Here is a 13,400-nt window from a genome sequence, read left to right as displayed (position 1 = left end):
GCCGTGCTTTGTAGGCTTAACACATAACCACATGTTGTAGTTTTTAGCCCCGTAAAATCACGCATGCGCAAATATCATTTTAACCTCATACTTGAGTCTCAGCATCCCCTCATGGTGCCGTAAAACAAAACGTTCCCTAATCTCGTGCCATAAACTCCAACTCCCACGTTTGGTACTGTAGTGTCGCAAAATTAAACGCATGCGCATAACCATTCAAAAATACTTTTCACCGTGGAAGAAAGATTCTCTCTTCTCTCTCCCCAAACATAATAACAGTCCAGCTGTAATTCCCATTTCCCCCTTATAATCAAACAACATTTACCAGCGCTCACAAAACATATAACCTGACTTACAAACACATAAACAAGTTTAAGAGACTTTCACCCGTCGCAACGGAATCTCTAAGGATAGACGTTAGCATATAGCCCGCATCACAATTAGCATTCAACCTTAGCAGTTAGCTTAGCCTACGGTACATCGTGACCCAAAACACAATTAGCACTAGCATCCAGCCACCATGATGTAGCATGATTCACACTTTAGCCTTACAAAAATTAGCCTTTAGCCTCAAGCCTTAGCATTTAGCATTTCGCCACGATGTACCACGTGACCCGAACCATACAATCAAGCCTTAGCAACGAGGCACCACGTGGCCTGAAACAATCCAGCCTTAGCTTCAGCCTCTAGCCAACAGCAGCCTACTACACAAATCAATATCCTGCACCGTGGCCAAATAAATAATCGTCCAATTCTCTCCCCGTCTAACTTTTTGTTGCCTTGAAAGATGAATCTCATATCAAGCGGTTATCCCCAAACCAATTTCCCGTCGACCAGAGGCGGAGTATAACATAAATACACCAATTCACTTCATAATTCCCGCTTAAGAAATCAACCTGATTCAGTCTAACTAAGCCCAGGATTTGTAGCCCACTTAATAATAATAATAATAATTATTACAAGTCGCCTCGTTTCGAGGTCTTTTCCGTATTCCCGGTGCCCTAATTATGCAGATATCTCCCAACATATATTCTCTACCAATCCATTTGTACAATCCATTGTTGTAAACAGCGTTTACACATCAACCAAATTTAAAATATTTTCGTTCAGACTCCCAGTTAACAGCAACACCATACCTCAATAACGACCCAAGTACTTTTAACTGTGCACCGTCAAAGCCCTCTCCCCAATCAACGAAATGACTAGTGTCCAAAGTTTGTGAATAATCTCACCTTTAGCCGGCTTAAACAGTAGTCAACTCGCGAATCCAGGAAAGGGACCAATAACGATGCAATCAATATCTCAGCGGAGCCTCCATTTGTAGTATACGTCAATCGTAGGTGTTACCATTAATTAAAGAGTCTGCTCATACTGAACGTCGATCATAAGGTTTATTCAGATCACAAGCTTCAGCATGAGTAACAGGTGACATGACACCCGGAGAGACGCCTCAGAATGGCTGCTTGCTCTAACCTCTCCGTCATTTTCCCCCCTATTTATAAACAATGATGCCCCCTCTTCTGGCCAATCACCAGTCTCCCCTGTCTACAACCCACCTGTCTGTGGTATGTGGTATTACACCTAAAACATTGCCTTCTGATACTAACCTAAACAACATTCCTTGTTCCTCTAAAATAGTCATAATCTCAATACACGACACCGCCATTCCCAATTTCCTCGCTCTCTTGCTCGCTCTCCCCCCCCCTCTCAGAAGAAGCGTACTCCTCCTAAGCGTGGTGGTGGGCGTGGCTCTGGAGGCAGCTCCAGGACTGGCAGTCACTCCGGAACACCGTCCATAGACTCCGCCTCCACCTCCAACACACTCCGAGCCGCCGCTAGCAAACTGGAGCAAGGTACACACGCACGCACTCACACACATTTTCACATATCGGAAATAGATATTTATATTTGTAATATTTGCATGTATATTAACATTCACAGGATCTGAAAGTCTTGTTTTGTTTGTCTTACCTTAAGGCTATGTGTGACCTCAGCACTGTATGCTAACTCTTCTTGATTGAACAATAAAGGGTTGTTAACACTGTCTCCGTCATCCTGCGCTCTGCCTCCCCCCTCCCTCCCTCCTCACAGGTAAGAGACAGGTGGTGGGTGGTAGCTCTGAGTCTCCAGCTGCCAAGAGGCTGAAGATGGAGTCCAGCAGCACGGATATCACCACCCAGAGTCCTGCCCCCCTCAGGGAAATCAACTCCCAGCTCCAGGTATATTCCTCCTCTTCAATCTCTCCTGTTTGTTCTCTTTTCTCACCCTTACCCTCTCTCTAGCTCACACACACACACTCGTTCTCTCTCTTTGTCTCTCTCTCCTCTTCCTCTTTTCTCTGTCCCCTACTCTCCTCTCCCACACACACACACACTCTTTCTTTCTTCCTCTTCTCTCCCCTCCTCTCTTATTTTCTCATGTTCCCACTCTCTATCACCCTCTCTTTCTCTCCCCTACTCTTCTTGCCTCATTCCCTCCCCCCTTCCACAACCTACCCTCCCCCTGCTTTGTTTTACCCCTCTCCATCCTCCCCTCCCTCTCCACAGTGATGTTCAGCTGACAGAGGAGGCGGTGCGCGGCTACCTGATTCGGAAGCCCATGACCACCAAGGACCTGCTGAAGAAGTTCCAGACAAAGAGGACGGGCCTGAGCAGCGAGCAGACGGTCAACGACCTGGCCCAGATCCTCAAACGCCTCAACCCTGAGAGGAAGAATGTCAACGACAAGATGCACTTCTATCTCACCGAGTGAACCAGACTCGTGTTTCATTAGGGCATGCGTTTTAAAATGGAAAACAAAGTCCAAGTCCCTGTTTCAGTCCCTTTGGTGCCTAATGAAAATGACCCAGGGAGGAAGGAGGAGATTAATAGAATAGGGTCCTAGGAAGAGGAAGGGTAGACGAGGAATAAAAAGTGGAGTAAGGTAAAAAGAAAAGTGTTATTTAACGGTGATTTGAGATGCGGTGTAAACTAGCTTCAATATCTGTCTCTAGAAATGGTTTGAAGTTAAGTGTACCTGTGGCATTCCTTTCAGGTCAAACCACTTACTCTTACAAGACATAGGTTTATCCATGAATTAGTCAATGTGAAGGTATCAATGAAAACATTCCGTGTAGATCTTGCCTGCCGACTCATCTCCCACAACAAACCACTGGATTCAACAAAACAAGTGTGGGTTATCTTTTTCTCAAATGTTTTGTTTGTTTATTGTCATTTATAATAAAAACTCTGCTGTTGCCGTGGCTGGTTTCCTTGTCATGTTTCTGGTTGGTTTGCATAATTAGAAGCAGAACACTGGACAAGGATGTCATACATCTTAAGGCTCTTCAATATAGAAGCTCTAATATTCTTTGAGGTTCTGCCGGAAGTCTACTGTGCTATCCAGTGGATTCATTGGAAATCTACTTTGCAGTAACTGTTGGCACCGATGTGTACGTACTTACTTGGATAATATCAGTGTGTACTTACTTCAATGACAGTACTGTTGGACTGTAGCTCTTCATGCCATAGAGAAGTGGTTGTGTAGTGAGAAACCATGTTAAACGTAAGTCATGAGTCATTCATCTTTATTCAGCATGACATGACAGGTGTAGGCTTATTAATGGTACACCTGCTTCCTCTCCTGAGGAAAATTGCTTAAGATGTGCCAAGTAGAGTCAAATTTACTAATGGCACATCTGACCGTCTGTTAATGGCACGATTACTGGCAGATCCCAACTGATCTTGGTTTCCTCAGTGTTATCGTCAAACTTCGTTGACATTTGAAACTGTCATGTGACTCCTAAAAACCTGCTTCCGCTCCTGTTTCTATGATTGATTGATTTTATTTTTTACAATGAGATGGAGCGACCGTGATGTCATAAATCTCAAGATTCTTCAGAAAGTTGACTTTATATTACAGTGTCTGATGGCTCTACATAGGTAGGCCTATTCTTCTAGTTTATGTTCATCCCAGATAAATCACATGGTGTGTCTATCTTATTTTAATACAAACCAGTATTATTATCTGCAGTGTCTGGACCAAGGCAAGTGAATGATGAGAAACAGTTGGCTCCAATGATTAGATCCAGGCTACTTTACTGTAGGCTTATACTTGTTGTTTTGTAGTGAGAAAACGTCATGCAGTATCACTCTCCTCAACGACTGACACCTCATTCTTACATCAAGAAAAAGCCCTTTAATATTTTTGTCAATATTCAATCACAAATAGATCATACACTTCAACTATATATTTTAGATATTGAAATAAAAATGTGATATATTTGAGTGTAAACATTACCCTGCAGTATTGCTCATAGTAACTGGTAGTCATAGGTGATCAGGTGGCTGGACCGTTTCAGCCACCGTCAGGGAAGGACATAATCAGGGATTGACCTTAAGGGTTGCCCTATTGCCTGGAGCAAGTGAACTGAGCAGTCGGGCAAGTTGAACCTGCTCTGAGGTTTTCCCAGGTGATTTTTATATTTACTGAAAACAAAACTGCAAAAATTCCAGTAGACCTAGCCTAAAATAGATCTTTCTGGTTCATCCCATGTTTTTACATTTACATTTTACGTCATTTAGCAGACGCTCTTATCCAGAGCGCCTTACAGTCAGTGAGTGCATACATTATTATTTATTTTTTCATACTGGCCCCCCGTGGGAATCGAACCCACAACCCTGGCGTTGCAAACGCCATGCTCTACATCCCTGCCAGCCATTCCCTCCCCTACACCAATTGTGCACCGCCCCATGGGTCTCCCAGTCGCGGCCGGCTACGACAGAGCCTGGATTCGAACCAGGATCTCTAGTGGCACAGCTAGCAATGCGATGCAGTGCCTTAGACCACTGCACCACTCCATTGTTTAAGTGAAAGACAGACAATTTATGGCCACCGAACAAGTTGAACCTGCTCTGTGGTTGCCCCATTAGCCAGGTGATTTTTTTAAAAGCTGAATTTCAGTAGCCTAACATAGGGGCTACACTGGGGCTTTTTTGACCTACTACACAGGAAGTGTAACTTCTGGTCAGGGTGAGCAGAGCGCCAGCCAATACTATATCCTATTGCTCTCAGGTGTGAGCTGTGCTTTGAAATATAAGTCTCCCCCAGAGCCGGCACGCTTACAACCAGGTTGTCGGAGGGTCTCACGCTCTGCAAAAGTTACGCATCCAAAAAGATTTTTCTGCTTCCTAGCGTGCTAGCAGATACTCATAGACTTCCAGTTATTGCACTAACGCTAGTTAGCATTGGCTCACGAAACTACCTCTAAGTAACTTCATACTGGACATAGAGACATAAAAATGGTATCAACAAGTTCAACTGACTCTGAGGAAGTTGATAAAGGGCCTCACTGCCAAAATCCCCAAGTATCCCTTTAATTGACCATTTTGCGTGTAAACAACTACTTTCAAATTTTCTGGTGACAATAATCATCAGGCAACCACCAAAAAAATACTGCTGTCCGATGGGCAAGAGCCTTTCAGACCTTAATGTCAATCCCTGACATCAACGGTGAAAATAGAGGAGAGAGGATCCAAAATGGCTTCCAGACAGTGCTGGGGAGAACAACAAGGTGGGGTATACCTGCCTCCACTTTCACAGAGATTGTGTGTGCTGTGTGCCTTTCCTTCATGACCACTGATCTGACAGAAATTAACCGGCCATATGGTGAAACCTATCCAGAACTTTCACTTATCAGTTGACATGAAGGCAAGGACACAAGAGAAGGAAGGCACAGTAGTAGTATTGGGTCGTAGCCCTAGTCTTCTTCATTAAACAATCTTCATGTCTCTATCTTCATGTTCGGGCTATGTCGTAGTTGTTCACGAACCAATCACAGGTCTTCTTGATACCTGTAGGGGAGGAGAGACACAGTCAGTCATTTATAGATACTGTGCATTTTGGAAGAGTGGTTTAATTACCATGAACGTTCCTTTCATCATAATCATAAAACTACCGATAACTGGATAGGTATCAAATATCATGCGGTAATGTGTCTGTGTTATTGACAAGGCAACTAATTCCCACTACAACATTGAGATGTTTTCTGGACAGAAATTGCATCCCTCTGTGTTTTGACCTCTGACCTTCAGAGAGCGGCGTGAAGGTGAAGTCAGGGAGATAGCGTCGCAGCTTGGCGTTGCTGGCCGTCTTCTTTATCTGACCGTCTGACTTGCTGGTGTCAAACTGATGTCATAGGTCAAGGGTCACAATAGGCAAAGGACAGGGAGATTACATAGTTACAGTACAATGGATATGGGGGGTAGCCAGCCCGAGTGGGCATTTAACCTACTACAACTGTACGTCTGTCAGTCCAACAGGTGTAATGAACCTCTAGATGTGGTTGCTGGTGTTGTACTAAGGATTGTACTAGATTGGCTCTAGACACTGATCTAAGGTCAAATTTGAATAATGGTTAGGATTTTGGGAAGATACGCTGATCCTAGATATGTGCCTAGGGGCAACTCCTATCAGGAGTACACAGCCTGTGGAAGGATACAACTATTTGACCTTTGAAGTCCAGGGCATCTGCGATCATGTCTACGGCGTCCTTGATGGGGAGCTCCTCCTCCTCCCCCACTGTGAGAGACAAGTGTCAAAGGAGCTTGGTCCAGTTACATACTGTACACACACACACACATTGACTGATCACACACACCATGTTGGACTCACCAGAGAGAATGATGGGGTCAATCTCATCATACTCCCGCAGCACCCAGAGGAACAGACGTGCTACATCCTGAGAGAACACACACACACACAGATGTAATGCATACACACACACATATCTGACACACACACACACACACAGAGTAATTCACTAAACATACCAGAGAGTAGATGAATTGTCTCCTGGGTGTTCCGGAGCCCCACACCTGTAGAGGGGTTCCCTCCTCTGTTAGAAGGAGAGTAGAAAGGAGTAAGTGTTTGTATCTGTTTGTGTGTGTGTGTGTGTGTGTGTGTGTTTGCATACAAGTAGTGTGTGTGTTACTTACTTTTAGCAGTGTGTGTCTTATGCATGAGTGCCGAAAGCACGTGACCATTTTCAAAGTTGAAGTTGTCATAGGGACCATACACGTTAGTCGGGATTACGGCGGTGTAGCGACGCCCATGCTGTGCAAAGTATCCCCTGTTGTCAATCAAGCCCACACACATACAGTGGGGAAAAAAAGTATTTAGTCAGCCACCAATTGTGCAAGTTCTCCCACTTAAAAAGATGAGAGAGGCCTGTAATTTTCATCATAGGTACACGTCAACTATGCCAGACAAATTGAGAAAAACTATTCCAGAAAATCACATTGTAGGATTTTTAATGAATTTATTTGCAAATTATGGTGGAAAATAAGTATTTGGTCACCTACAAACAAGCAAGATTTCTGGCTCTCACAGACCTGTAACTTCTTCTTTAAGAGGCTCATCTGTCCTCCACTTGTTACCTGTATTAATTAACTTGTTATCAGTATAAAAGACACCTGTCCACAACCTCAAACAGTCACACTCCAAACTCCACTATGGCCAAGACCAAAGAGCTGTCAAAGGACACCAGAAACAAAATTGTAGACCTGCACCAGGCTGGGAAGACTGAATCTGCAATAGGTAAGCAGCTTGGTTTGAAGAAATCAACTGTGGGAGCAATTATTAGGAAATGGAAGACATACAAGACCACTGATAATCTCCCTCGATCTGGGGCTCCACGCAAGATCTCACCCCGTGGGGTCAAAATGATCACAAGAACGGTGAGCAAAAATCCCAGAACCACACGGGGGGACCTAGTGAATGACCTGCAGAGAGCTGGGACCAAAGTAACAAAGCTTACCATCAGTAACACACTACACCGCCAGGGACTCAAATCCTGCAGTGCCAGACGTGTCCCCCTGCTTAAGCCAGTACATGTCCAGGCCCGTCCGAAGTTTGCTAGAGTGCATTTGGATGATCCAGAAGAGGATTGGGAGAATGTCATATGGTCAGATGAAACCAAAATATAACTTTTTGGTAAAAACTCAACTCATCGTGTTTGGAGGACAAAGAATGCTGAGTTGCATCCAAAGAACACCATACCTACTGTGAAGCATGGGGGTGGAAACATCATGCTTTGGGGCTGTTTTTCTGCAAAGGGACCAGGACGACTGATCCGTGTAAAGGAAAGAATGAATGGGGCCATGTATCGTGAGATTTTGAATGAAAACCTCCTTCCATCAGCAAGGGCATTGAAGATGAAACGTGGCTGGGTCTTTCAGCATGACAATGATCCCAAACACACCGCCCGGGCAACGAAGGAGTGGCTTCGTAAGAAGAATTTCAAGGTCCTGGAGTGGCCTAGCCAGTCTCCAGATCTCAACCCCATAGAAAATCTTTGGAGGGAGTTGAAGGACCACCCATACACAAAAATGTATGCACGCATGACTGTAAGTCGCTTTGGATAAAAGCGTCTGCTAAATGGCATATTATATTATTATTATTATAAAGTCCGTGTTGCCCAGCGACAGCCCCAAAACATCACTGCTCTAGAGGAGATCTGCATGGAGGAATGTGTAATGAATACTCGGACAGAGTGGTAAGATCCAATCGCAGAATTGCGATGTTTTATTAAAGTACAGACAAGGGAATTGCTTAATCGTGGTCGGGCGAGCTGTGGTCAAAACCGGGCAAGGCAGAGACAGGCAGAGGTACCAAGGGAGCGGGCGTAGTCGTAGTCGAGGGCACGGACACAGGATCAGAGTACGGTAATCACTGGGAGAAACAAGCAGAGGATTAAGCAATTCGGGGAGTCAAACAACGAAGCACAGGTCTGATACACTGGTAATCAAAATAACAAACTCTCTCTCTCTCTGAACAAAACACTTAGCAAGTCACAATGGAACAATACCTCGCACCGACTGAACTTCTGAGCACACCTTATATCCTAACTCTAATTACTGACAGGTGTGCTCAGAACTCAGGTGAAACAGATCGAGTCTGATGACTCCCCCTCTCTGTAGATCGGGGGAGTGTCAGACTCTGTCTAGACCCAGCCAAACCCCGATCCCTTATAGTATCCCCCTCCCCAGGGCCGGCTCCTGACGGCCTTCTTCCTCTACCGGGTGGTCTTCCTCTGGGTCGGGGTCCTGGATGATCTGGGTGTTCAGCGTGGAAAGTGGCCTTGAGAGCGGAATCTAGTATGTCTTTAGCAGGGATCCAGGACCGTTCCTCAGGTCCATATCCCTCCCAGTCCACGAGATATTCGATGCCCCCTCGTCTCCGTCTTGAATCCAGTATCTCGTGGACTGTATAGGTGGTGTCCTGTTCATCCTCCAAAGGTGGTGTAGTAGGTTGTTGAGCGATTGGGGGGTACATCGGGCTATAGTGGACAGGTTTCAACAGAGAGACGTGGAACGTAGGGGTTATCCTGTAGTGTCGAGGGAGTAACAGACGGTAGGTGACAGGGTTAATACGTCTCAGTACCTTGAAAGGCCCGATGTACCTGGGTTGGAGCTTCTTGCAGCTCCGTCGGAGCCGCAGGTCCCAGGTAGACAGCCACACTCGTTGCCCAGGTTGATAAGTGGGAGTAGGTCTCCGGCGTCGGTCGGCGTAGGTCTTTTTCTGTTGTGAGGCCTGACTGAGATGTTGATGGGCCGTCTCCCAGACCTGCGCACTCCGACGGAACCACTCGTCTACAGCCGGTACCATCCCTGGTTCGGTATCCCACGGGAACAGGGGTGGCTGATACCCTAGAACACACTGGAAGGGCGTTAGACGTAGGGAGGTGTGAATGAGGGAGTTCTGAGCATACTCTACCCAAGGAAGGAATCGGCTCCACTCTTGCGGCTGCCGCGAACATTGTTGCCATAGATATTTCCCAATTTCTTGGTTGAGCCGTTCTGTCTGCCCATTGGCCTGGGGATGATATCCGGAGGTTAGGCTCACCGAGATGCCCAAGCGTTCGCAGAAGGCTTTCCATACCTGGGATACAAACTGGGGTCCTCGGTCTGACACAATATCCTCCGAAACTCCAAACTTCCGGAACACCTGGTTAAACACAGTCTCAGCCATCTGAGTGGCGTTAGGCAAACGGGTCATGGGTACTAACCGGCACATCTTGGAGAATCGGTCGATGACCACGAGAATTACAGTATGGCCCTCTGATTCTGGTAGATCTGTAACAAAGTCCATTGCAATGTGCGACCAGGGTCGTTGAGGAGTTGGCAATGGCATCAGCTTACCCTCCGGTAGTGCACGAGGCGCCTTGGATTGAGCACATACTGGACAGGATAAGACATAGTCTCTGACGTCATCTGTTAGGGAATCCCACCAGTATTTTCGGCTGATGAGTCGTGTAGTTCGAGTGATTCCGGGATGACCAGATCCCAGCGACGTGTGGCACCATTCCAACAGTTGAGGTCGAAGCAGAGCTGGTACAAACACCTTAGACACCGGGGTTTCTGGAGGGGCTGGTTCCGCTTGTAGGCTCTCCTGAATAGTGTCATCGATAGCCCACCTCACAGGACCAGCACGGCAACTCATGGGGAGGATAGGTTCTGGTTCCACGGGTCTTTCCGCGCGCTCGAACCGTCGGGAAAGCGCGTCCGCCTTGCCATTCTTGGACCCGGGGATATAAGAGACCGTGAATCGGAAACGGTTGAAGAATAGAGACCACCTTGCCTGTCGGGAGTTCAGTCGTTTAGCACTGTGAAGATACTCCAGGTTGCGGTGGTCCGTGAGCACTTGGAAAGGATGATCTGCTCCCTCCAGCCAATGTCTCCACTCCTCCAGTGCTAACTTCACCGCCAGTAATTCACGATTTCCCACGTCGTAGTTCTGCTCGGCCGAATTCAGTTTCTTAGAAAAGAAAGCACAGGGTCGTGATTTAGGCGGCTCAACTTGGCGCTGGGATAGCACGGCTCCAACTCCAACGTCCGAGGTGTCCACCTCCACGATAAACGGCAAGGTAGGATCCGGCTGACATAAAATGGGAACGGTGGTAAAGCGTTGTTTCAAAGTCTCAAAAGCACGCACTGCCCCCTCCATCCAGTTCAGACCGCGACCCTTGTAGCTGGTCATCGCCGACAGGGGAGCTGCGGTTGTGCTGAAATTACGCACGAACCGTCTATAGTAATTGGCAAACCCTAAGAATCTCTGGAGCTCTTTCACCGTCTGGGGTTGAGGCCAGTCTCGTACCGCTTGCACCTTGGATTCATCCAGTTTTACCCCTTCGGGAGTGAGTATGGCCCCAAGGAAGGAAATCGTAGTGACATGGAATTCACTCTTTTCTGCCTTCACGAACAGAGAGTGTTGTCGGAGTCGGTCCAGAACCTGTCGTACATGGGACACATGTTCACTCAGAGAATTAGAGTAGATTAGAATGTCATCAATGTACACTATAACAAAGCGATCAATCAAGTCCCTGAAAATGTCATTCATGAACGCCTGAAACACTGAGGGCGTGTTGGTAAGTCCATAGGGCATGACACAATATTCATAATGCCCTCGATGTGTGATGAAGGCGGTCTTCCATTCATCCCCTTCTCTAATGCGCACCAGATTGTACGCACTCCTGAGGTCCAGTTTACTGTAGATTGAGGCCTGCCCCAACTGCTCGAGGGCTGCCGGAATCAAAGGAAGAGGGTAACGATTTTTAATGGTAATATCGTTCAAACCTCGATAGTCTATACAAGGACGCAGTCCGCCATCCTTTTTCTTAACGAAGAAAAAACTGGATGCGGCAGGAGACGTAGATGGGCGAATGGCCCCTTGCTGTAGCGCCTCATCAATATACTTGCTCATAGATTCTCGTTCCGGCTGTGACAAAGAATAGATTATTCCGTGAGGAGGTGTAGCCCCGGATAGCAGATCAATTGCGCAGTCCCAGGCCCGATGAGGTGGTAACACGGTAGCCCTCTCCTTGGAGAACACCTGCGCGTAATCCTGGTATTCTGTTGGAACAACAGTAGACACCGCACCCTGCGCATCCTCCACAGTAGACGTTTTGCAAGGTAAATTAAGGCACTCTGCCCTACATACCTCACTCCAAGCAGTGATATTACCAGATTTCCAGGAGATGACCGGATCATGGGTGACGAGCCAGGGGTGGCCGAGAACTAGCGGCTCCCGTGGAGCGGAGATGACGAACAGAATGATGTTCTCATGGTGCATGGAGCCCACTTGTAACTTTATTACCTCTGTACGGTGCGTAATGAACCCAGTGCCCATGGGCTCACCGTCTAGCGCGTTGACTCGCAGGGGTGGTTGAATTGGGATAAGTTGTACTCCCAATTCCTCAGCGAGACCCACATCCATAAAACTGGCAGCCGCCCCGGAATCAATAAGACCTTCCAACCTGCGCACTCTCTCTCCGACAGATAAGGTAACTGGCACATACATTTGTTTAGATGTAATGTTGAAAACTTGAGTCTCACTCACCGGTTTGGCAGTTCCGAGGCGATATTCTGGGGTACGGTTTGGTCGTACCGGACATTGACGAATGAAATGACCCGACTGACCACAGTACAGGCATAGTCCGTCTTGCCGACGTTGTTGTCTCACCGAGCTTTGTAAGGGTGACCGTCCCAGTTGCATGGGTTCCTCCTCAGATTCTCTCCTCCGCTCTGTCGATTGCTTAGGACCAGTGACCGAGGGCTCCCGGACTGCGGATACCTTGTGTTGCACTAACAAATTATCAATAGAGATGGCTATGTTGATAAACTCATGCAGCGCAGTGATATCTCCCCGACAAGCCAACTCAGTCTGCACTTCTTTGCGCAGCCCTCTTCGGAAAACGGTGAGCAAAGCAGTCTCGCTCCATCCGCTACCGGCTGCTATTGTACGGAACTCTAATGCGTAGTCGGCTACTGTGCGACGGCCCTGCTGAAGTTCACATAGTTGGTCTCCCACACTACGCCCAGATACTGGGTGGTCGAACACCTCTCGGAACAGTTTCTTAAACTGAACTTCCGCATTCAACTCGGGGACCTCAGCTGCCCACAGCGCAGTAGCCCAATCCAGTGCTCTTCCCGTTAGCAGAGAAATCATGAAATCCACCCTGCTACGGTCATCGGGAAACATAGTACGATTATAAGACGTATACAGGGACGTCTGGAGTAGAAACCCCTGACATTTGCCAGGTTCCCCGTCGTACTTTGTCGGTAGAGAAATCGGAGGTGCATGACGAGGACTGACCGTGCTCGGGGTGGTGCCTTCAGCCGCACCAGCGTTGAGTAGCTGCAGGAGTTCATCCATCCGTTTCTCCTGTATCTCCCATCACCTCTGTAATTCCGCTGGATCCATGGTTGAGGCGAGGTATTCTGTAATGAATACTCGGACAGAGTGGTAAGATCCAATCGCAGAATTGCGATGTTTTATTAAAGTACAGACAAGGGAATTGCTTAATCGTGGTCGAAAACCGGGCAAGGCAGAGACAGGCAGAGGTACCAAGGGAGCGGGCGTAGTCG

The 13,400-nt window shown here is 47.2% G+C and overlaps 1 protein-coding gene and 1 pseudogene across 2 annotated transcripts in view; one reads left to right on the top strand and one right to left on the bottom strand.

The window, feature by feature from the left end:
• LOC311103209 (general transcription factor IIF subunit 1-like) overlaps positions 1–2,748 on the top strand; it is a 35,923-nt pseudogene extending 33,175 nt beyond the window's left edge. Inside the window, exons 8-10 of the transcript in view lie at positions 1,709–1,850; positions 2,089–2,216; positions 2,544–2,748. The product of the transcript in view is annotated as a general transcription factor IIF subunit 1-like (transcript). The remainder of the gene's footprint in view (positions 1–1,708; positions 1,851–2,088; positions 2,217–2,543) is intronic.
• A 3,024-nt stretch (positions 2,749–5,772) lies between these two features.
• The window catches only part of LOC311103696 (GDP-L-fucose synthase-like), a gene marked incomplete at its 3' end in the record, with an annotated part of 15,401 nt that continues 7,773 nt past the window's right edge, over positions 5,773–13,400 (bottom strand). The window contains exons 6-11 of the mRNA XM_084145311.1: positions 6,972–7,105; positions 6,807–6,871; positions 6,649–6,715; positions 6,476–6,555; positions 6,063–6,162; positions 5,773–5,828 (exon numbers count right to left, since the gene is read on the bottom strand). Of these exons, the coding sequence (XP_084001437.1) occupies positions 5,773–5,828; positions 6,063–6,162; positions 6,476–6,555; positions 6,649–6,715; positions 6,807–6,871; positions 6,972–7,105 (502 nt within the window). The remainder of the gene's footprint in view (positions 5,829–6,062; positions 6,163–6,475; positions 6,556–6,648; positions 6,716–6,806; positions 6,872–6,971; positions 7,106–13,400) is intronic.

This window comes from Coregonus lavaretus (genome assembly GCF_964263955.1).
Source record: "Coregonus lavaretus genome assembly, chromosome: 28".
Lineage (NCBI taxonomy): Eukaryota > Metazoa > Chordata > Actinopteri > Salmoniformes > Salmonidae > Coregonus > Coregonus lavaretus.
The sequence above is the reverse complement of the archived record's forward strand: the minus strand, read 5'-3'. Positions and strand labels throughout refer to the sequence as shown.